The sequence below is a fragment of the Equus przewalskii genome, chromosome 19, assembly GCF_037783145.1.
Source record: "Equus przewalskii isolate Varuska chromosome 19, EquPr2, whole genome shotgun sequence".
Classification (NCBI taxonomy): domain Eukaryota; kingdom Metazoa; phylum Chordata; class Mammalia; order Perissodactyla; family Equidae; genus Equus; species Equus przewalskii.
Genome location: NC_091849.1, coordinates 28,613,154 through 28,637,942, shown reverse-complemented (window position 1 = coordinate 28,637,942; position 24,789 = coordinate 28,613,154). Strand labels below are relative to the sequence as shown.

The window sequence follows — 24,789 nt, the reverse complement described above, 5'->3', positions numbered from 1 at the left end:
CATATTTGTATTACACATGAACTACATGAACCATAGGAAGAGAGAGAAGAAAGAATCATGGGTAATATGAATGCCTGGATGGTATACAGTAAATATTTCATGTTTATTCTTTCAAACTTATAAAACTAAACATAAGTGGTCATACTATGCAAATTGCTTTTAAATTGCTTGAATACTTAATAAATCATTTTTCTAGATTAATAATCATAAATTATCATCTTTAATGCTTACATATAATTTCCACCTCTTCCTGTGGAATAATTGTTAACCAGTAAGTTATTTTTGCATGTTCAGATTATTTCCATTGTTAATTACTATATATACATGTAAATAAAAATCACAAGGTACTATGTTTAAAGGATGAATTGGATAGTTTTTGGTAAAATAGGGATATATATGGCAAAATACACATCTTGGTCAATAGTGTAAATCACTACTATCTCCAGAGAGTGGAATTATCACATTCTCTTTTTTTAACTTTTCCGCTTTATTGAGGTAAAATTGACAAATAAAATTGCATATATTTAAAGTGTGTAACATGATGAATTTACATACATATCCATTGTGAAACAATTACCACAACCAATTTAATTAACACATACTTATCACTTGTGTCTGTGTGTGTAATGAGAACACTAAAGATCTACTCTCTTAGCAAATTTCAAGTATACAATACAGTATGATTAAATATAGTCACCATGCTGTACGTCATATCTCCAAAACTCATTTAACCTATAACTGAAAGTTTGTACCCTTTAACCAACAAGAAAGATTAAATCTCATTATTTGAGGAGTAGGCTTGAGTCATAGTAGCAGTCACAGTTCTCCACTTTTGTCGAATTACAACTACCACAGCAGTGGTTATTAATCTGTCATAGATCAAGTGCTATCGGAGCAAGTCCCTGAGAATTAGATGTTCAAATCCAAGGCATTGCTTCCATAGGCGCTACTGGATGTGTTGTAAGCATGTTCATTTCTCTTAAAAGAAAGTTTTTGGATGATTTCCAAATTTGAGTCAAGATTCATCTGCACATATGTAAGTTTTTAAAATGACAAAATCGTCTTTCAAATTATTTACGTTAATCATTTTAGTTCCGTTTTCTTCTTCCATTATTGAATTTAAATATGATTTCTGTTGGTCCTTAAAAATATTTTCACCATGGGGTCCCTTGACAAAATTCTTTTGATATTGTGCAGCAAATATCTAGGAAACATGAATTTTCTTTTTTTTTTTTTTGCATGTTTAGATACTTTTATAGTACACAGACCCACATAAAGAATTCAACATTATATCATCAACCAATTGTTAAGGTTGAAGAATTTTAAAACATTTTTTTAATGAAAGGAAATCATGTACTTCAGAGAGTTAGTAGGAACATAAGAGTCATGTGGGACAAACGTATGTGGGAACACTCCCCTCAGTGACCGGGGCAGAAGTCAGATGGGCCCTTCAGGGGTTAGAAAATTCCTAAGACTATAGAGTCAGGATTTGGCAGGCTTCTGAGGTATAATCCAACAATTTATACTCTAAGCCTAGACTAAAATATTAGGGAAAACCTGTCTAGTGTTGGAATCACCTATAAAATTATTTCATAACCAACCTCTTTCCAGAATTTGGCAATCAGAACTTTAACTCTGGATACAGAGATGTCCCCAAAACTACAATCACTTGTATGAAAGGTCTTTACAAAACAGATTGAAGAGCACAGTTTTTTCTTCTTTCTTTTTTTACACTTGAGTTGCAGGTGCATCTTTTCCAAAGAGCAGATTTGCACGACCCTCTAGGATCTACTCATGAGTCAGAACCTTTTTCTCCCACAGAATTCTTTGGAGAGCTGCCTTGACTTCTTTGTTCCGCAAACTATAGATGATGGGGTTGAGCATGGATGTGACCACTGTATAGAAGAGGGCTAGGAGTTTATCTGTTCCTGGTGAATGGCTAGCCTTGGGCCTCAAGTAGGTGACAGATCCTGAGCCATAGAAGAGTGTTACTACAAGTAGGTGGGAAGAACAGGTGGAAAGGGCTTTCCGGCGGCCCTCAGGTGACGGCATGATCAGCACAGCTGCTAGAATTCTGCCATAGGAAGCAATGATCAGTAAAAATGGGCTGGAAATGCAAAGGATGGCCACCACAAAGACTGCAGCCTCATTATGGGATGTATCCCCACAAGCAAGTGCCAGGATAGGAGGGAGGTCACAGAAGAAGTGGTCTATTTCACAAGGGCCACAGAAGTCCAGGGAGAATATATAGTTGGTCTGGCCAAGGCCTACCGTGCATCCCACTCCCCAAGAAATCATTGCCAACTGGGCACACACTCCACGACTCATTCGTGTTGCATAGTGAAGTGGGGAGCATATGGCCATATAGCGGTCATAAGCCATGGCTGCCAAAAGACAGCACTCACTGATAGCAAAGAACGTAAAGAAAAACATCTGTGTAGCACACCCCTCCCGAGAGATTCCTCGGGCCTCACCCACGAGGCTCTGCAGCATTTTGGGTATGACGGAACAAGTGTAGCCAATCTCCAAGAGAGACAAGTTGGCCAGGAAGAAGTACATAGGTGTATGGAGAACTGGGTTGGTCCAGATGGCAAGGGCTATGAGAGCATTGCCTGTGAGTGATGCTAGGAACATGAGTAGGATGAGGGTAAATAAAAGGAAACATTGTTCAGTGACCTCAGAGAATTTGGTAAATGCAAATTGTTTGACAGACATGCTGTTGTCCTGCCACAAAGAGCAATTGAGCTTCATGACCTGAAAAAGAGAAAGCCGAGTCATCAGAGAGATTCTTTCAGATATAGATGTAATTCTTTATATTATACTTACGGAGCTCTAGTAAGTTGGAGACATAAATTCTTACCTGCAATTCTAAAACTCAAAAAGTTCAGAAATTACACTTACCCTCATTCCTTCTCCAACCAATTCCTATTCTATGGTCACTATCCCAGTTGATTTGTTCAAAATATACCTAGTTTCCAAGCATACAATGGCAAAAAAAATAATTTCAGCTCAATTTTCTCTTCATCATTCTTTTAATCAGTTGTCAATTAGTACCAAATGAAGATCTTTTCATATTTTTCCGTTTCTTTCCATTTCTGTTGCCACTGATTTTCTTCCTAAACTCATTCATTCAACAGGTATTTATTGAGCACAGAGTATTTTGCAATTACTATGATAGGTCCTGGGGTTCAACAATGAGAAAAAATTCTTCTCAAATGGAACTTATGTAGTGAAGGAAAGCTATAACTCATCATTGTTTATGCCACATTTACATTTGTTGCCAGTATATATTTTTAAAAAGTAAGCTTTTTAAGCTTCCAAATTATTATGAACAGGCAAATGTATTAGATGCATTCACAAAACAAATGTACAAAAATGTTCATTTCTTCATATACACATTCACTTGTACATCCACAGACAGAAACACACACCTTCAAATTCATACTCAACAGCATAGTGATTACAACTATTCTGGAGATATTCTATTTGGGTTCAAATCCTAGTTGCAGTCAGCTAAAGTTAACATTTTCTTAAACTGTCTATTCCTCAGTTTCCCATTTATAAAAAGACACGATAGTAGTACCTCCCTAATGGGGTTGCTATGAGGATTAAGTGAGTTAATTCCTTTACAAGTGCTTAGGAAAGTGATTAAACACTAAGTATTAGTAATAGCAGTGCCAGTATGCTTATGTGCTGTCACAATAGATTTACCTTCATATTTACTCCCTCTTGTGAGAGTTTTATATCATAGTCCCTAGTCATTCTTCCTGTTCATTATCTTGATCTCCATTTCTGTTTTTCTAATCATCTGCCATGGTGGAGAGGAAAAGTAAAAAGTACATACATACAAACTTAAAAATGCCACTTAAATGTTATGTACTAGGAAAAAATATTTATGTATTACAGATCTTTTTAATCTCTAATTTGGGTATCACTGAGTTGTGCAAAAGTCCCCACAAGTTAAGGAGAGAAAACAAGTGAACTCATTCAAACTCTGTTAAATATGAAATAGCAAATTTGCATCATAACAGGGACCTTCAGTGCACGTGATGGTAAGAAAATTTGCTTACACATTACTGTATTAGAATGCATTTACAGTTACATTAAAGCATTTATAAACATTTTCCTTGCATTGCAATTAAATTTAATATCTATATTTCTCATGCATTCATTTCCCATGTTAACACAGTTAAGGCTAAGGCAAAGCAAACAGAGACAGTGGCTTACTTATCGTCTTATTTTTAACCCAAAAGAGGATATTCTTATGTATCCTGACTCCTCAATAACAGACTATGCAGTTACAGAGAAAACTCTGGATATGGAGAGTTGTCATTCCATTTTTCAGTTAAATACACAAATATGTATCTTATCCACTATATCTCCCTGTATTGGGGAGGAACTGCAGTTTCCTCAGTGACACAGATGGAGAAACCAAGGGGGAAATCCCAACAGAAAAAGGAGCATATCCGACTCCTCCTTAAGTGCTGACATTGTGAAGATTTCCCATCATAAATACCCTTGTCCCATTTAGACTATAGACAGCAAATGCAGATGCCTGTGCTGGGGATGGGAGTCAGGGATTGTTGAGAATGGGAGAAACCTCCTTGTGGATGGCATACAGTGAGGGCTGACTGCACAAGGGCTAATGTGTGCTGCTAATCATTTGATATTTTTTAACAGGATGAATAAAAAAGTCATCTCATGATAAGCACATTTTAAAACTTCACAAAGTTCAGAAATAACTGGAAAAATAGGATATCAGATGTAGTGACGATCTGTAAGTGCTTCTAAATATTTAAACTGGCAAATAATGGTACTCCATTTAGAAATAAATACTAAATCATATAGGACTCACTGGAGGTGAGAACACAAACAAATGTAGTCACATTCTCTTCTCTCTGCCTATCACTTGGAGTATCCAAGTATCACTTGGAATAATACTGAACCAGGCAAAATCTTATTTTTTAAAAATTTTTTATTGTTTTCAGGATTTACTCTCTGTTGACCTTAATCTGAGGATCCTGAGATGTATGTAGTAGAGGTCAGTTTTATGTACATAAAAAGAATTATTTTTAGTTATTGCCAAAGGAAAGAGAGTGAGATGGTCAAGGCAGGGGTCAGGTGTCTGCACAAAGGATTATCACAGGCAGAAGAACAATTTGGCATGGATGCTGTTCTGTTTTTCACCTGATACATTTTCTTGACATAAAGTTTCTGATCTATCATTTCCTTGTAATGATGACAAACTCTTTCTATCTTTCCTGCTGAGTTCATTTGAGTTAAAAATGCAAACATTGTAGAGGGAAACGATGAATAAAAATAAGGAACAGTCATTAAAACAATTTATCAGCATCAAAACATCTCGCCCCTTAAAGCCTCATGTTAATGAACTCATAGGATATTGCATGGAATATTCTCTACTATTATCAGTCTATAAAAATAACCCATATTAAGAGTCAGTAATCAAGCAAATAGGCACTGCGGTATGATCGAAAGACAAAGGGGTTTCATGCCCAAAGATAAATTATATCATAGGTTCCTATTCAACGTAGTATAAGATTAAGTGGCCATTGAACATCAGCAAGATTTTGAAGGTTTAAATCGTGAGATGGACTTTCAGTAACAACTGGATATATGAAAGAAACAGGAGAAGGAGATAAGATAATTTTCATTGCTCAATAGCTTGGCTTCATGTGCCACCTTACTCAGCCCCAGGATCCAAGACAAGCACACTCTATAAAGTCAGCTTTGGAAATAATGCAGTACAAGTGATTCATTTTGGGTCAGCCCCACATAATTAGAAATGTTCCTTGACTCACTCAGTCCCTTATTAATCTCTGTTTTCATAACGAATTGTTTCTCTATTTCCTATCAGCCAAAGGAAGGCATGTTATATATACATCATTAAATATTCTGTCTAAAGCACTTAGCACAGTGCCTGGCACACAGGACACACTCAATAATATAAATAATTTTTATTAGGAAATTGTTATTTCTAAAATGCTTTAATTGCAGGTACAATTTATGTAAATTGGCCATTAAAGTTTGTAGTGATGGTTACCCATTGCTTTCCACAATTTCCCATATTCACCTCACTGAGGACCTAATAGTAAAAATATGCTACCTTCACATAACCGAGCAGAAACTATTTTATCATTTGATTGGATTAGCATGTACAGGAAAATCTAAGTATTTCCCTTCCCCAACAATAAGAGGCATATATATTTCCTGTGAAATAATTAATTTGGAACAACTTACAGCAATTTTTTGGCTGGGATACTGGCAAATTGATAAGTTGTTATACTCTTCAGAGAATGAGAAAATAATTGATTAACGTAGCGGCCAGAACTGAAAAGTGCTTCAGGTATTGATTATCCATTTTCACACTTTAATCCACTGTCTTCCATAACTTTCGTTTCTTAAGACATCACTTATGTCACATACCTTTAGCCATTAACATCTGAGGAAAAAAGTAGACAGTTAGTGCTTCTGATGAGCCACTCCCTGATTTTCTCTGCATCCCCTTATTATAACCTCCCCAAATTCGGAGGACGTAAATCTGCCCAATCCTCACCTCTAAGACCGTGCACTGAGTAGCTTCTGCTGTAGTCAGCATTGCATCTGATCTCAGGAAGATCGTGTATCTAATGAGTGAGCATTATGTCCCTCCCAGAATGCCCTCAGCTCCACATGCACACACAAACACACACACGCACAAACAGAAGTATCCAAGGCTGTGCTGATTACATGATGGTATATTTAGCTTTCCTCCTTCTTGCAAAACAATGGATTATGAATATGTTATATTTCAGTTCTCATTCTGCATCCTTATCCTACCTCCCTCCCCCAGGAGACCTGTTTTATTCTCACTGGAGAGTGTCAGGAAACAGTTTGCTTCTGTCTCTCAGGAATTGTCATGGACAGGTCTGTCTCCATTTGTAGGTGAATGCTAACAGAGTAAAAGAAGTAAATGTAAAAGACAAATAAATCAAAAGTTAAATATAATGAATAACCTATATTATTAGTAACTTCTAGCACACACTGTACGATAATTCAGCTTTTAATTTTTTGTTTGAATTAACCAAAACACTCATGAAATATTACTACGAAAACTATATACGTAACTTTCATTCATATTATACTGAGGGTGTTAATATTTATTCTGATTATCATAAAAGATTCAATAAATCATAATAATCTAGTTACATGTTAGTTTGGGAAAGTACCTACTTGCTGCTATCAAAAGTAATCACAATAAAATGGACAGTCATATGTATATATTAGGATAGTGAAAAAACTATAAGATGCTGAATGCTTATTATTTATATGATATAAAAAGGTTGGTAAGATGCTGAATATCTATTACTGTAATGATGTAAAGGCAAAAGAGAAAGAATAGAGAAGAGGAAGGTGTCATTTGGATAGAAAATTCCCCTTATTGCAGCCCCCTTAAATGAAATATGCACAATATCCTCTTTGGAATTCCACATAAATAACTTATTGTTCCAATCTTATATATTGTGGTTGACACTTTTTGCTTTCAGTACTGCTGGATTAGAATCTGATTGCTTGAATATTATTAAAATGTAGTTCTTACTATTATCATTCTCTGAATCAGATGTAGAGCCAAGGGACTTTTATTAGGTCATCAGTACTGGACAATACAGTTATCTTCTCCAGCATTCTCCATCTCCTTAGTAACAGAATACTGAATTTATATACTGTGTCAAATGTAGTCAGTTGAAGGATGTATTTCTCAGCTTCTATTGCAGCTAGCTGTATTCTACGACTCATTATATCCTATAAATGTAAACTGAAGTGCGTTGAGTTATCCAGAAGTTTTCTTAAAGGGAAGGAAAATGTCTTTTTTGACCATGCTCCATCCATCCAGCTGAACTGGAACTCAATGAGATGCTGACTGAAGAGCTAATCTGTAGCTTTCACAACAAGGACAAGTGCCAAAGCTATCAGATATCAGAACAGAAAGATAGAAGGAGCCTGTATTCCAGAAAAATTGGACTTTGAGAAATATAAACTTGTATTTTTTAAGAGGGGTTGGCATGTTGGGATTTTTCATTGTATGGCCCAGAACTTAACCCTTAGAAACTGGGTAGCAACCTCTCAAGCAGGTGGTTCAATTTAATTGAGAAAACTACTACGATTGTGCATACATTCTATTCTTGATACAGGAAGTTACATCTCCCCATAAGTCAGCACCAAAGAACCAATATGCTGATTAGGCCTTTCTAAAATAAGTACATTAATTTATATGATATTAAGTGATTTCTCTTAGTACTGAAGGAATGCTCAGGAAAATGATCAGTAGCAGGTTGAATTAATATGGGAAATTTTTGTTGAAGGACAGAAGGCAGAAAGCAAAAGGATGAGAGAAGAAAATAATGGCACATTCTCAGAGCTGCTGAATATGCTTGTGCATTGTACAAAGGTGCCTAATTAAGAGACATCTGGCTAAGAAATGTACTCTCATTGTCTTTTTTCCCTCCAACTGCTTTGCTGCGTTCATTGATAAGTAGTTTTATCAATGTTGATTTTTATGCTGCAGTAGAGTCAATTAACATTCATTCATCTAATTATGCATTGAAATCTTTCTGATAATACAATTTTTAAAGTGTATTACATTTTATAGTTTTCAATGAAAAAGCATAATACTAATTGTAAAAAAAATACGTAATTCACATTACTAATTAACCAGTATATATTTATTTTGTGACATTGCTTGTTATAGCCCCAACGGATCATGACAATATTTTCCGGGTAAGCATTTGTGGACAAGTACCCAGCCACAGCCTGCCATATCCAAAAGCATGGAAGTCCATTAATTCACTACAGCTCTGTTGAAAGGCGTTTAGAAATTCTGTCATCCTGTTAAGTTTATTTTCCTGCCAAAGCTAGTGTGGAAAAAATTGAAGCTCTCTAACCCCATGCTGTCTTTGGAATATGACACTGAAAAGGAAAGAATACCTGGCCCACACACTATCACTCTCTCCTCCTATGCTTATAGCATAGTTAGTTAACCAATCCTAAGACTCTCTTTTATTACACTGAGTCATTCTCTCAGATTCCTCCCCAGAGGGTACATGAGATGAAGACTTTGACACCTCTTTCCAGGAATGAGGTAGACATAATCATTTTTATGGGTGTGCAGGAAGCCTCTGCAAATTCTATTTTGAGCTCAGTCCCTTGGAATTATCTCATTATCTCTAGCCTTAAAATATGTTTGTGGTAAATAGGAAAGAAGAATGAAAAGTTGAGGATTATAAGGATTTTGACATGTGATGCTTTGGAATACTTTTTTGTTTCATGGATTCATTTGATGTGCTAAGGTAGTCTTTTATTATTCTCTTTGCAGAGTTTTCCATAACAGATACTACTCACTCTTAGGGTAGAGGTCAACTTTGGTCAGAATCAGTAGAATCTTTCCTCTAATTTATTTGACCCATTTAATGTAATGTAGTGATAGTTAGATCTTTGGTCTTTCTCACAGTGTGTATAACTTCTCTTTACAGGAGCATCATAGAGTTGAGTTAACTTTCCATAATAATCCCATATGGAATCAGTAGAAATATCCCTTTGGTCTAAAGTATAGTTCGTATCCAGTGTTTCCTTATGGATTTCTGTTTGGACCATCTACCCATTGTTGAAAATTTGGTATTGAAGCCCCCTACTATTATTGTTTTGTTGTCTATTTCTCTCTTCATATCGGTTGGTATTTGCTTAATGTATCTAGAAGTTCCAATAGTAAGTGTATAAATGTTTAATTGTTGTATCCTCTTGATGATATAACATCACCAAGATGGTATATCATAACATTTACCCCTTTATCATTATATATGGACCTCATTTTTCTCCTGTTACAGTTTTTTACTTAAAGTCTATTTTGTCTGATAATAAATATTGCTACCCCTGCTGTCTTTTAGTTCCCATTTGCATGGAATATGTTTTCCATCCTTTCACTTTCAGCCTATGTCTGTCCTTAGAGCTGAAGTGAGTTTCTTCTAGGTAGCATATACTTGGTGTTGGGTCTTTTTATCCATGCAGTTACTGTATGCCTTTTGATTGGAGAATTTAATCCGTTTGCATCTAAAGTAATTAGTGAAAGGTAGGGACTTACTACTACCACCTGAGTTATTGTTTTCTGGCTCCTTTGTAGTTCTTCTTTTGCTTTCTTACTCTCTTGCTATCTTCCTTTGTGAATGATGATTTTCTATAGAGTTATAATTGGGTTCCTTTCTCTTTAACTTTTGTGTATCTACTGTTGGTTTTTGCATTTACCATGAGGTTTACTAAAACATCTTATAAAGGTCCATTTTAAGCTGATGACTTAACTTGGATTACATACAAAAGTTCTACCCTTTTATTCCCCTTCCACTTTTTATTTATTCAATGTCCCAATTTATATCTTTTTATATTGTGTATCCATTAACAAATTATTGTAACTATAGTTATTTTTAATACTTTTGTACTTTAACTTTGATACTAGAGTTAAGTGATTGACATACCACCATATCACAGTATTAGAATATTCTGAATCTGACCATATACTTACCTTTACCAGTATGTCACATGTTTTCATGATATTAATTAGCATCCTTTCATTTCAGCTTGAAGAACTGTATTTCAGCATTTCTTGTAAGGAAGCTCTAGTGTGATGAACACCCTAAATTTTTGTTTGTCTGGGAAAGTCATTGTCTCTCCTTAATCTCTGAATGGCAACTTTGCCAGGTAAAGTATTCTTGGTTGGGAGTTTTTTAACTTTCTTTCAGCTCTTTGAATATATCATTCCACTCTTTTTCCCAGCCTGCAAGGTTTCTAGGGAGAAATCTGCTGATAGCCTTATGGGGATTCCCTTGTTTGTGAGGAATTCTCTTTTCTCTTTTTGTTTTTAAAATTCTCCCTGTGTATTTGACATGATAGTTTTATTATAGTGTATCTTGGAGAAGATCTTTTTGATTTGAAATTTGGAGAGAACCTATGAGCTTCATGAATTTGGATGACCAAATCTCTCGCCAGATTTGGGAATCTTTCAGCCATTATTACTTTAAATGATCTTTCTGCCTCTCACTCTTTTATCTTTCTGGGACTCCAGTAATGCATAGATTGTTTTTCTTAATGATATCCCATAGTTCACATAGACTTTCTTCATTTTTTTCATTTTTTTCTTTGTTCTCCTCTTGATTGGATAATTTCAAAAAACCTGTCCCCTACTTCACAGATTCTTTCTCCTGCTTAACCTAGTCTCTTATTGATGCTCTCACCTGTATTTTTCATTTCAATCGTTATATTCTTCACCTATAAAATTTGTTTGACTCTATTTTATGATTTCTATCTCTCTGTTAAACTTCTTCTTTTGTTCATGTATTGTTTCCCTTATTTTGTTGATTGGCTCTCTGTATTTTCTTGTAGCTCACTGAACTTCATTAAAACTATTTTGAATTCTTTATCAGGCAAATAACAGACTTACATTTTTTTCAGGGTCGGTTACTGAAAGATTATTGTGTTGTTTTGATGGTGTCATATATATATATTTTATTTTTTATGTTATTTGAAGTCTTGTATTGCTGCCTTGCATTTGAAGGAGCATTCGTCCCCTCCAGTCCTTACTGGCTGGATTTTGGAGAGAAATGCCTTTTATCAGCCCTGTTAGGGATTCTGACACTTTCTTAGACCTTTGCTGTAGATATACCAGCTCCATACTTCTAGTTGCCTCCTGTGGAGAGGGATTCTTGAGTTTCTATGCCTTCTCTTGATCCTACAAATCCAGGCTGAGTGCTGACATTCTCTGTTTGCTTTCCCTAGGGTGTTGCTGAATGCTCAAGTTTGTATGCTTTTTCCCAATCTTGCAGAGTCCAGCTGGCTTTCCACTATGATCACTAGCTGTCTGCAAAGGCTCACATGTATTGACTCCCAGGGTGCAGGGGAAGCTGCACACTGGGTAGAAAGTTGTATGAGTGAGGCACAGGGAGCATTTGGGGTACCCATGGGCTAGTAGAGAGATCCATAAGTAAGTCATCCACAGTGAATCATGCGCAGGCTTCCTGATGGAGTCCAAGATGTGATTAGTAAGATCCACATCTCTTTGATGCCCTTCAAGAGCCCTGGTGGCTATTCTCCCAACTGCTCCGCACTCCCCTGCCATGCAACCCACCTCAGTATTCTGAATGGGGTGAGAATGAAATGCTTTTCTTTAGCAGCATCCTGCACAGTTGAGGCAGCTGGGTGTTCACTCAAATGCTCTCATTTTCCTTCTTGTGAGAAATCTCAAGCCAAGAAGGTCTTTCTTGGCACTAAGTTGTGTTTTCTTCAGAGAGAGGTGATATAGGTAAAATGAAACTATTTTCTTACCCTCTTTAATGCATCCAACCTTGGAATTTTTTGCTCCAACACTATGTCAGAAGTTTTCTGCTGGATTCTCATATTTCCTCAAAGATACTCTCATTCATGGGCAATCATCAAAATCAGTCTTCTTTGGAAGAAAGATGTTAGAAAACTACTATTTCAATGTTTTGATGATGTCCCATTTTGTTCATACATGTTTTTCTGGTTTTCTTTAGTTGTTTGTCCATGTTTTCCTTTAGCTCTGTGAACATATTTAAGACATTTACTTTAAAGTCTTTGTCTAGAAAGTCTGATGTCTGGATTTCCTCAGGGACAATTTCTACTTATTTTGTTCCATTGAATGGGCCATATTTTGCTGTGTCTTTGTATGCCTTGTGACTTTTTTGCTGAAAATTTGATATTTTAATATTATAATTCTAAAAATCAGATTCTACCCCTTACCCAGGTAGGTGGGTTTTTGTTACTGTTGAAGGCTATCATAGACCTTTTATTTAGGTACTTTTCTAAACTATTTTTGGAAAGAATATAGTCCTTGTTATGTGTGGTCACTAAAGTCTCTGTTCTTTTAGCTCACATATAGTTAATCTTTTAAGAGAGATTTCCTTGAATGCCAGAAACTAAAACAACAACAAAATCAAAAAAAGGAAAAAAGGGGCCAGCCTGGTGGCACAGTGGTTAAGTTTGCAAGTTTCACTTTGGCAGCCAAGGGTTCCCTGGTTTGGATCCTGGGTGTAAACCTACGCCCCACTTGTCAGGCTGAGCTGTGGCAGGCATCCCACATAAAATAGATGGGCATGGATGTTAACTCAGGGCCAGTCTTCCTCAGCTAAAAGAGGAGCATTGGCAGTAGATGTTAGCTCAGGGCTAATCTTACACACACACATACACACACACACACACACACACAAAATTATTAGAAAAAAACATTTCTCCCGGTACTTGCAGACTGGCTCTGTGCTGAAACACTCCTTCAACATTTAGCCAGGCTTGCACTGAGTTGAGGGATCAGTCCAGTGTAACAGATTATGGTGTTCTCCAGTCTTCTCTGACTGTATGCCTTGGCCTGAGCATCTGCTTGGCTTTCTAAATTCCTCCATTTTCTTAGTCAGTTTGAGATGTTTAAAAAAATTATCATAGACTGGGTGGTTTAACACTAAAATTTCTCTCTAACAATTCTGGAGTCTGGAAGTCTGAGATCTGAGTGGCAGAATGGTTGGGTTCTGGGGAAACTCCTCTTCTAGTTTGCAGAGAGCTGACTTCTTATGTTCTCATGCAGTAAAAATAGATCAAGAGAGTTCTTTGGAGTCCCTTTTATAAGGGCACTAATCTCATACATGAGGGTTCTGCCCTCAAGTACTAATTACCTCCCAGTGGGCCCATGTCCTAATACCATCACATTGGGAATTAGGATATCAACATTTAAGTTTTGGAAGAACCCAAACATTTAGTCCACTATATCCATATACATGGATGCTTTTGACCATCCTAATTTTCCAAAGATTATCCTCCAACTTTTGCTCCTGGGCTTTAGGCAATCTATCATATGTCTCAATGAGTAATCTTTTGCCACAGACATCTGCAGTTTGTTAGTTTGCCTTGCCACATTTATGAGCAATACAAGCCATTTTTCCAACCTGTTTTCTGAGTTAGGTGAAACAAAGATGAGCATGTTGCATCAGTCCTTCATGTAACTCCCAGACAGGTTAAAACAGACACTATAATTTGCAAAGGTCTACTCTTCTCCCTCCAGTATCAGGGACCAGGGTACCATATGGGAGACTCCATCATCCAACACTTTAAGACAACTTCTGTGTCCAAGAGTGGGTGAAACAAGGACAAGTAAAGACATCACAAAACTTTCCTAGCTTTTGTAAGTTGCCTTTTTCTTGGTTCAGCATTTATTTTGTTGTTGTCAATCTTTGACTGTTTTCTAGAGTTCTGATAACATTGATTCTGATAGTTTCTGCTTGCTTTTTGATGTTTCTGTGGCAGAATAAGCACTTGGAGCTAATTATTCCACTATTTTGGTGACCTCACTACTAATTTGTTTTTATTTTTATCTTTTTTATTCAACACACTTTCCTTCATTTTTCTCTTTCCTTTCATGAGTTTTGCCAAATTTTATGATTCTTTGTTTCCTTCTCGTGGTGTAAGCATTAAATAGCCTTCATATATGTTTACTAAGAGTTACTCACAAACTATAATGAGCCCTTATAAACATTTTTTTCTATAAACTGAGAGAAGAAATTAGAACGTTTAACATATTTTTACTCATTCTTCCCTAAGTTTCATTCTCTATTTTTTAATAATTCATAATTTTGTTATTTTGTTCCCAAACTTAGTTAAGTTTAACCTATTCAAGAAGGATTATTAACTTAATTTCAGCTGCATATGAAAATGTCTTTATTCTTAATCCTTCATCGCCATTTGTGTATATGATGTACATCATTTTCCCATATTTGTATATAATGTCTGCTTTCAGTTTGTTTTTAGGTTTGATGTAATGAACTGAGTCCAGTTTCAGGATTCTCCAAAGTCATAAGTGAGAGAAAGGTTTCCTGTGTACTCCTCAGTTTGGGTCCCAGAAATTTCATGATTACTCTCCATAAAATCCATATTCTTTGCATGTTTGTTTGCTTACTTGCTACTTTTACTATGGACAACTGATAGAATGGCTAAAGGGAAGTTGATTGAACAATATCTCCCTTTTTTTCTTTTACTTATAATCTCACAAGATGCTTTTGAGAAAAAAAGATGGTGGATTTCTAGAACAAAATGAAACAATTTGAAAGAACTGAGCAATAATTAATTATTAATCACTTCTTGTATGGTCTATTTTATGTCACCATGTGTTTTAACAGTTCTCTGTAGGTACAGCATACTTTTACTTTACTCCTGGAGACATATAGCTGTTTCTTTCCCCCACCTCCTTCCGCTATGACACACACCCTCATACTCCATCTTCAGGGACAATTTCTCTCAACTGTATTTCTGATTTTAATTTATTCTTACTATCTGACATCTATATTTTCATATGTGTGTCTCTCCTTTGTATGAGTAGGGTGATGATGATAATTAATGAGAATTTGGCGGGCGATTTCATATGGTAGGCTTCTCTGACCAGCTGCAGCTTGATAAGATCCTCTTTTGTGCTTGTGTCAATCTCCTACCTCTTGACACTGGTAGGCAACACAGCAATCATCTTGATTTCCTGTCTGGATCCCATGCTTCACACACACTTGTATTATTTTTTTTTACCAGCCTCTCCTTCATTGAAATCTGCTTTACCACCAGCATTGTTCCCCAGCTGTGGTGGAGTCTCCACAGTTCAGCAAAGACAATGACTCCCATGGGTTGTCGCATTCAACCCTATGTTTCCCTGGAACTGGGGTCTGCTGAATGTGTTCTCCTAGCTGTCATGCTATTTGATTGTTATGCTGCTGTTTTCTGACTACTCCGTTACGCAATCTTGACTTTGCCAGTCTCTTGCAGGAATGGCATGGTTGAGTGGAGTAGGCAACAGCCTAATTTAGGGCACTATCATCCTTCAGCTGCCCCTTGTGGAAACCATAGGACTTACCACTTCATCTGTGAAGTACCTGCCATGGTCAACTGGCTTATGTAGACATTCACGCCGACGAGGTGCAGCTCTTCATGGCGTCCTTGGTACTATTCCTCCTCTCTCTGACACTCATCTTAATCTCATATGGGTGCACTGTCCAAGCAGTAATGAGGATCAGGTCAGCTCAAGCCTTGTGTAAAGCCCTTGGCCCTTGAAGGTCCCACCTGTTGGTAGTTTCTGTCTTCTATGGAACCATCACACCTGTCTACATCCAGCCCAACAGTTCCTATACCCCTAGTCAAGGAAAGTTCATAACTCTTTTGTATACTGTTGTAGCTCCTACACTCAACCCTCTCATTTACACGCTGAGAAACAAAGATGTAAAGCGGGCTTTGAAGAGGGAGGTATGAAAAGATCAGAGCACAGTAGAGTGAGAAATTCTAATGAGGTAAAACTTAACTAAGGTGGAAGTGCTAAAGGACAGACACCAGGAGGCATTATTCAGAGATATCTGACATATATGCTGCAAAATCAAACTCACAAGACTTTTAAAGAATCCATAAGCAACTGAAATTGCTTTCTTTCATCTCCCCTCTTAATATAATCAAAGATAACCTGTCTATACAGACATTTGTTATCCATCAGCCAATCAGTTGACCCGATAAAGTACAAACATGACTTCTTGTTTCCAAAACCTCTGCAGCTATTTTTTTTCCCTCTTTGCCCTTTCTCTTATATAAATCTTGGCTTTGCTGCATTAAATGAAGTTAATCTATTGCTTTATCTGTCTTGTATAAATGAACAATGTGCCACTAATTAGCTAGCTGTCTTTGAGTTAATCTTTAGTAGCTTATACCTGGAGGTTCCCTGAGATATTGCCCATCTGGACACCAGCTTTGGACCAACAGAAACATGCAGCCTGAAAGTTCACCTCACCTGCACTGGACTCCTTGACTTTGCAACTCACCCTCCTCCCTTGGCTGCTCGGGTAAGTCTCATGGTTGAGCTTTTTTTGGTTCTTATGTTCTATGTCTGATTCTTTGTCAAGTTAGATTTTCATTGATATTTTGATTGTCCAGAGCCAGTTGTGTCCACACAGGTCCCAGCAGTAGTGGATATTCAGTTTTGATTTTTACGCTTGGATTATTAAGCAATTTCTGTTACGTGACAGTTCTTAGGAATCCAGTCCCTGCCAGATGAAAAGTGACAGGGTGTTTGAATCTAATTTATTTGATGAGTTTGTGTGGACATGTGTGTGCGTGGATGTGTGTGTGTGTGCATGTTTGTTGGAGGATTCTAATATTTCTAGCAATTGTATTTTCTGACGCTGTCAATGAAAGATTGAGAGGTTTTTAGTTTTTCTGATTTTGTTGGAATCCTCTTGGTGCATTTTGTGTTTGCACCAGTATGAGTGTTCCTAGCTCTAAAGGACAGAACTCTCTTTCTCCTCCAAACACTCTGAACTGTTAAATAAATATCCATTGCAGGCATAATAATTGTCAGTGTCTCAAAAAATGGAATTTGTATACCAAAGGTAATCTTAATAAGCCACACTCTCCTTCAGGTGTTTTTGGCTTTAAAATAAAATTGTATGCTTAAGGAGAGTCTTAAAATAAAAGGATACTGAATCCCTAGCTTCTCACAGTCAGACTTCTTTGATTGGGTTGCTAAAACTTTTAAATGATTAAAGAATTTGAAATCAATATTCCTTCAAGACTCTAAATAGGCTAAGTAAAGCAGACAGAAAAAACTTATGCCACTGAAAATTGGACAAATTCATTCAGGAAAATGAGAGTTTCTATAGTGGTATAAATCAAGATTTAATATTTCCTAAACCTTAAACAAGGTAATCTTTTAAGGGAAAACTGATGTAAACCAATGTCATGATGTTAGGAATATAAACACTGAAAAAGGAGAATGTCTTACAAAATTCAAAAGGGAATCCCAATAACACTAAGTTTTCTCATCAATGAGACCTCTGGAGAGATCTAATGATACTTAACTATATGTTTTTATTGTTTTTAATATATATGAATACTTCAGTTTCTACTTTAAATCACATTCTATCACATTTACTTATCTAATTTACTGTGATGAACATGGGACTGAATAACTTTTTTTGAATTATTGATTTCATGTTCCTTGGATAAACACTTAGTTGTAAAATAGCTGGATCATATGGTATTTCTATATTTAACTTTTTGAGAAATCTCCATATTGTTTTCCATAATGGCTGCACCAGTTTGCATTGACATCAGCAGTGTATGAGAGTTCCCTTTTCTCCACATCCTCTCCAATACGTATTATTTCTTGTCTTGTTAATTACAGCCATTCTGATGGGTGTGAGGTGATATCTTGTTGTAGTTTTGATTTCCATTTCCTTAATAATTAGTGATGTTTAACATATTTTCATGTGCCTGTTGGCCATCTGCATATCTTCTTTGTAAAAATGTCTGTTCCTTTCACCTGCCCATTTTTTTGGAGTGTTGTTCATTTTTCTGTTGTTGAGTTGCATCCATTCTTTATTTAAAACAAAGTTAATGGACTTGCACTTCCTGATTTCCAAGCTTACTGCAAAGATATGGTAATTAAGACAATGTAGTGTTGTCTTAAGATTACACTTACAGATCAAGGGAACAGAATTTAGAGTCCAGCAATAAACATCTATAATCAATTGATTTTTGAAAAATATGTCAAGATAATTCAATAGAGAAGTAATAGTCTTTTCAATATGTGAATTTTCCCATGCAAAAAAGATTATCTCAGATCCTTCCCTTTACCACACACAAAAATTAACTTAAAATGGGTTACATATAAAAGCTAAAACCATAAAAATGTTTGAGGAAAACCTAAGGGTGATCTTCAAGAGTTGATTAAAGACAAGTAAACAAAGACTGAATATACAACACCAAAAGCATGATAGAAAAAACAATTGATAACTTGGACTGAGTACATAATCAGTGATAAGGAATAATAATATTACAATATTAATATAGAAACAACTAGCACTTCTTGAATGCCTGAGAACTACATTTTCCAATATGCTCTTGCCTCCAAGGGTCTGGAAGGGAGAAGTGAGGTAGAGCCTCTTTCTAACTGGCAGTGACAACAGGTGTGTTCTGGAGATTTGCCTCATCTTGTGATCACTCATTTCAGATTTCAAAGGAGGTGTGGTCAGGAGCAGTTTTCTTTAGGTCCTGACTTTTAAGGGCAGGAGCCAATCTCAGGCCCTCAGAAACCAAGTAGTTATCTCCCAGTTTTATTTATTCCAGCACTTTTGATAATTTTGTAAATGCCTAATTCATTCCCTGAAATACCTAGAATGGACTTTCTTACTCTATGAATGTTGCCTGAACCATAATTTAAATAAAAAGCAGTAAAAAAAGAGAAATATCAGTAATGAGAGGCACTGGGAAGTTTTTAAGGCCTTGCTTTTTCTCTGAAATTTGTAGTTTGATTAGAGTTGTACAACCTTGTCTTCTGTCTATGCTGGCTCACTTGGAAAGTAAAGCCGACTTGGTACAGGTCTAATTTCCATGATTTGGTCACCTTATAGAAGTCAGCACTGACTTTGGAGGAGGCTGAATGTTAGTATAAATGAGTGTCAGCTTATCTTTCTATCATGACAGTAATGACTTTATCCATCTGTTCTACCATAGTATCAGTATTACCTTAGTAAGTATTTGTTACATAATAATTGCTTCAAATATTTGTCAAATACATGATTCAACAGTGTGTATTCTGAAGACAATATATGCAATATTCTTTGAAAGATTGATTGGTCATTTAAGTATTATTTTTTGTGAAGTGTCTGTATAAATAGCATCATTCTATTCCATATATATACTTACACAGAGAGATATACAGGGTGGGAGACAGAGAGGAGACAAAGCGGCAAGAGACACTTTTCGTTAAGGAAGTTTTTATTTTACTTTATTAAGGAATGAATAAATATATCATCATTATTTATAACATTTAATAAGCATTCAATAGGTTGACCATATGAATAATTATAACAATAATACTGGGAAAGCTATCATTTAATTAAATTGACTACATGCTATAAAATTTATTTTAGTTCATGACTTCTATTATTCCCACATTAAGCATGAGGAAAGATAATTTGTCTCGGGTAGCACTAATGAGCTGAAGAATCAGCACTTGAAAAATGGATTATCGAGTGCCAATGCATTTTGAGAATGACAAACCAAATGCTGGCACCAATAAATTGAAGTCCTCTAAATGAACCACCCATTAGTTCATAAGTCCCCAAGCAATTTTAAATAACTGATTATTCTAGTAGGTGATGGGGAATGCAAATGACCATAAAATACAGACTTTGACTTGCAATGCTTAAAATAGAGCCATCTAAGGCATGACTGTGAAGAATATTCAAGAAAATATCTCACTCCAAACTTGGTTTCCACAGTAATGATTGGGAACCAGTTCGGAAAATGTAAACTAATTTAATGATGAATATATGTAAAATTTTAACGTAGAAATGTATATTTATTTTAGAAAAAAATGTTTAATTTTTCAAAGTAAAAAATCAGTTATTTTCTGAATAGTCAATATTGGAACTATCATGGCATATTTCCCTTTTACATCGGAAAGGGAAATTGAAAATTGCCTCCTTTTAAATAGTGAAAGATTCGTCATAATAACAAAATTATTTACATCTCTAAAAATTCACAAAAAAGATTCAACATTAATTTATTGATTTATAGTCACTCTGGAGAACCGTCTCTGAGTTAGACATTAAATATTATTTAAGTAATCAGCTTATACTATTTGACATGAATTTTTAATAGTTTTATAAAGTATAATATGCCTAAAGAAGAAAACACTAAACATAATTGAATTATGACAAAGTGAAAACAAGAACACATGCAACCACTTCCCAAATGAAAAACTAGACTATTACCCAATCTTCGGAGACCCCTCATGCCCATTCGTTCACTATTTCCTCCCTAAAGGTAATCACCACCCAATGTCTGAAAACAAAATTTGTTTTACCTGTTTTTGAACTTTGCACAGATTGAGTCATGTCATACATGCTCTTTTCATTCAACCTGTTTGTGAGATTTATCCAGGACGTTGCATGTAGCAGTACTTCATTTCAGGGCTGTATAGTGTTCTAGATTATGAATATACTACATTTTATTAATCTATTTTACTATTGATGAATATTTGGTAATTTCTATTCGCCTTTATTATTAACATTGTGAGAGGTTTATAACGGAGCTGGCTATGCATATATGGGGGCTGGGCTATAAGAGATATCTCTGTACCTTTCTCTCAGTTTACTGTGAACCTAAAACTGCTCTTAAAACACAAATCTTTGAGAAAAAAAAAAGATGATAGACATTTTATCACATCTTCAAGCAGCTCATATTCTTTGGGAGAAAAGAACTATATGTCCACTGCTCAAATATATTTGGAAAGGACAAGTTATATATCACTATTACTAAATGACCTATTACATTACAATCTTTGAGTGTAGATGTTTTCTCACATTTTTCTGCTGTACATTCACTCAGATGACTATTCAGTCTATTTTTTCTCCTCTTTTCCCAATGTAAACACCATAATTTTCACAAGAAGGTAAGAAAACAATGGTTATAATTTAATGAGATGCATTGCTGGTAGGAACGTCCTTTCATATATTTGGCTATTTTCACAGTACATGCAAGAGACTCTTAATTGTGCCAAGCCCAGATACTTTTGCCTAGAGGTAGGCTTTTCATTCAGCAGCCATTACATAAAATGTGGAATCTGTAAAACATGATATTGAAGATGTCGATCCTGTGGACAGAAGCTATATGATTTCTTGCCTTTCCATTCAAAGAAAAATTTCTATTTTTCCATTTGGCCTGCTGAAAATAGATATTATAATGCTGATAAAGATGATTGAGCACCAATAATAACATATATACTGATTGGACCACAAGATGTTTTTATATTAAAGGCTGTTACTTGAGAAACATAAAAGTTCTTTATATATTGGCCATAAGGAAAAACTTCCATAGGATGAGGTGCAGAGTTAAAGAAATATGCTAAAAGAGGCTGCTGGCAGGACTGGATAATAGTCAGAGACATTGCACAGAGCTTTCTATATGTGCACTTCTTTTTCTCCAGGACAGTGTAGATTTCCACAGCATGCTCTTGGCTCCCTGAGGATGCGCCATCCTAATATTGGTTAAAATTAGTTTAGATGTACAACAGCTGCACTGACAACATAAAAAAAAAGGACTATGAAAGGAAGAAATGAAGTTTCTTCTTATCTATAAGTGCATTCTGCTAATTTTGTAACAATTTAGTCATTTTAAGCAGTTATCTTTCTGCTTTAAGACTTCCAAACAAGTCTCAAGATTATTCCCTGAATCATAAGTTTTAATGGGCCATGTGATAAGAAATCATATTTGGCTATTAATTTTAAAACTTCATTAGAAAAAAACACATAGTAACAAAAATACAATTATTTTACTAAAATCTATGAATACTAATTATCTATTTTTAGAGCTCTGTTTCATTATTTCGGGGGAGAATAATCAAAATTTTACTTCCTGTGAAATACATGGATAATAATAGTAACAACAAGCCATTATTATTTGAGAGTGAGAGGAGTGATGGCAGTTGGCCATAGGCAGTCTGAGAGTCTGGAATTTGAATTGTGAGAGGACTACATTCTCCTAAGACATGCTCCACCTTGCTCTTGTTCTCTCCCCAGTAGCTTCTTTACTGCTCCCTTAACATCCTTATTTCTCAAGGTGTAGATAAGAGGGTTGAGCATTGGAGTTAGAAGTCCATAGAAGAGTGCAAGAAGCTTGCCCTTCAATTTGGCTGAGTTGCTCTTGGGTGCCATATATGCATAACCACTAATGGCTGAGCCATAGAACATAATGACCACCAGCAGATGAGACCCGCATGTGTTGAAGGCCTTCTTTCGACCCTCAGAAGATTGGATCCTTACTACTGCTCTGACAATGTTAATGTAAGAAAATAGAATCAATCCAACTGGGATAACTTTTATGACTACCACAGCTGCATACATCTCCACTTCATTAATCCGTGTATCAACACATGATAATTGAAGCATGGCAGGTACTTCACAGAAAAAATTCTCCACCCGATATTGACCACAACGAGGTAATAAGAAAGTCAACACTGTTTGCACCAAGGAGTTGCTGAAACCTGTTACCCAAGCCACTGCTGCCAGTTGTTGGCATAGCCAAGAATGCATGATAACTGTGTATTGGAGAGGCTGGCAGATAGCTACATAACGATCAAAGGCCATCACTGAGAGAAGTACACATTCAGTGGATCCTAAACCAAGGAAGATAAAAAGTTGAGCTACACATCCTATGTAGCTTATGTTTCTTTTGTGGCTCTGTATATTTACCAGCATCTGGGGGACAGTGGAGGTAGTATAGCAGAGGTCCAAAAAAGAGAGATTAGCCAAAAAGAAATACATGGGGGTATGGAGTCTGGGATCAAGGCGTGACAAGATAATTATGGTTGAGTTCCCAAAGAGGGTCAATATATAGAAGATGCAGATGACTACAAAAAGAACCATTTCTAGTCTGGGCCATTCAGAGAAGCCCACTAGAACAAAGCCATTGAAGTGATGAAAGGTGTTATTGAATCTTCTCATTGCTGTGACACTACTTGCAGGGAACACCACAGTTCGAATTTTGGGAGCCCGATTATCCTGTGCTTAGAACTTCTCCTGGTTCACATACCTGTATGCAACCTAGGAACTGGATAGGGGATGCTGAAACAAATCATTAATATATTTCCTTTTATTTCTTCAGCAAGAAAAGTGAGAATTAACAACTGTCTCTATTTTAACAACCATATTTTGATCTATGACTTTCATTTAGTAAACTCAGAGTTTACTAAATAGAGGCTATAAAAGTAAAGATAGTAAAGACTTATTACAAAAGATTTGTTACAAAAAGAAGGTGTTGGATCCGTTAAGATTGAGAGAAACTGAAATTTTATTGGAGCTTCATTAAATCTCTAATCTACTCGTGTGTTCTAACTTCATTCCCTTCAATTCAATTTGTTTTCTTGCTACTTTTTAATGCATTTCTATTATAGCAGATTAAAAAGATGACCTTTGAAAGATATTAACAGTTAAAGAAAGTAAATTCTTCTCTCTGCTTACTGTATTTCTCCTTTCTGCTTATCGTAATTAAATTAATATGAGTAAAACTCCTAGTGCCAAAGGCAGTACACTCACGGAATAGATTTACTATGATATTTATCCAAGGGATAATTTGCAAGAGTTAACACAGCTAAGACTCATAGCCCCAAAGTTTTCACTTATTTCTCTTATGTCAAAAACACATTTATATTTATATCAAAGAATATACGATTATATCAAACAACATGATTTTTTAAAAGTTTGTGGTTTCCATGGATGGTCTCACTCTCCCCACAATTTAGCCATGTATGAAGTATACAAAAAAAATCTCAAAACAGGCTTTCATGTAATAAAACTTAATTATCATGTAATCTTCTGTCTTCTGGAAAATATGCTTACACAATGGATTTTATGCAGCAAAATGAAAAGAACGATGAAGAATATTACAGAAATTCCCTGGTGTGAGTCCTGGATGTGATCATTTATATATACACACACACTGTATGCTTCATTTTCCTTATGTAGAAAATAAATGCATCATTTAAGTAAGACTATCTTATTAAAACTGAACTATGTACAATGCATCACATACATATGACTATTAAAATAACAATAAAAACAATCATCATTCATGAAGCGATTCTATGAGTGAAGAGCTTTTTTAAGCACTTTACGTAGAGCATCTCATTTAATCCTCACAAATTCACTAATCACGTCCATT

The 24,789-nt window shown here is 35.7% G+C and overlaps 2 protein-coding genes and 1 pseudogene across 2 annotated transcripts; 1 reads left to right on the top strand and 2 right to left on the bottom strand.

Moving 5' to 3' along the window:
- Nucleotides 1-1,218: 1,218 nt before the first annotated feature.
- On the bottom strand, nt 1,219-7,598 carry LOC103566977 (olfactory receptor 10C1-like). The gene is made up of 4 exons (XM_008543538.2): nt 6,871-7,598; nt 6,259-6,460; nt 3,712-3,808; nt 1,219-2,754 (listed from the first exon to the last, which is right to left on the bottom strand). The coding sequence occupies exons 3-4, from the start codon at nt 3,760-3,762 to the stop codon at nt 1,789-1,791; spliced, it is 1,017 nt and encodes a 338-aa protein (XP_008541760.2). The 5' UTR covers nt 3,763-3,808; nt 6,259-6,460; nt 6,871-7,598; the 3' UTR covers nt 1,219-1,788.
- A 4,445-nt stretch (nt 7,599-12,043) lies between these two features.
- LOC139077185 (olfactory receptor 2G3-like) lies at nt 12,044-16,353 on the top strand (annotated as a pseudogene).
- Nucleotides 16,354-19,833: 3,480 nt separating this feature from the next.
- LOC103566978 (putative olfactory receptor 2B8) lies at nt 19,834-24,388 on the bottom strand. Its single transcript, XM_070585375.1, has one exon. The coding sequence runs from the start codon at nt 23,571-23,573 to the stop codon at nt 22,602-22,604; it is 972 nt and encodes a 323-aa protein (XP_070441476.1). The 5' UTR covers nt 23,574-24,388; the 3' UTR covers nt 19,834-22,601.
- Between the last annotated feature and the right edge of the window lie 401 nt (nt 24,389-24,789).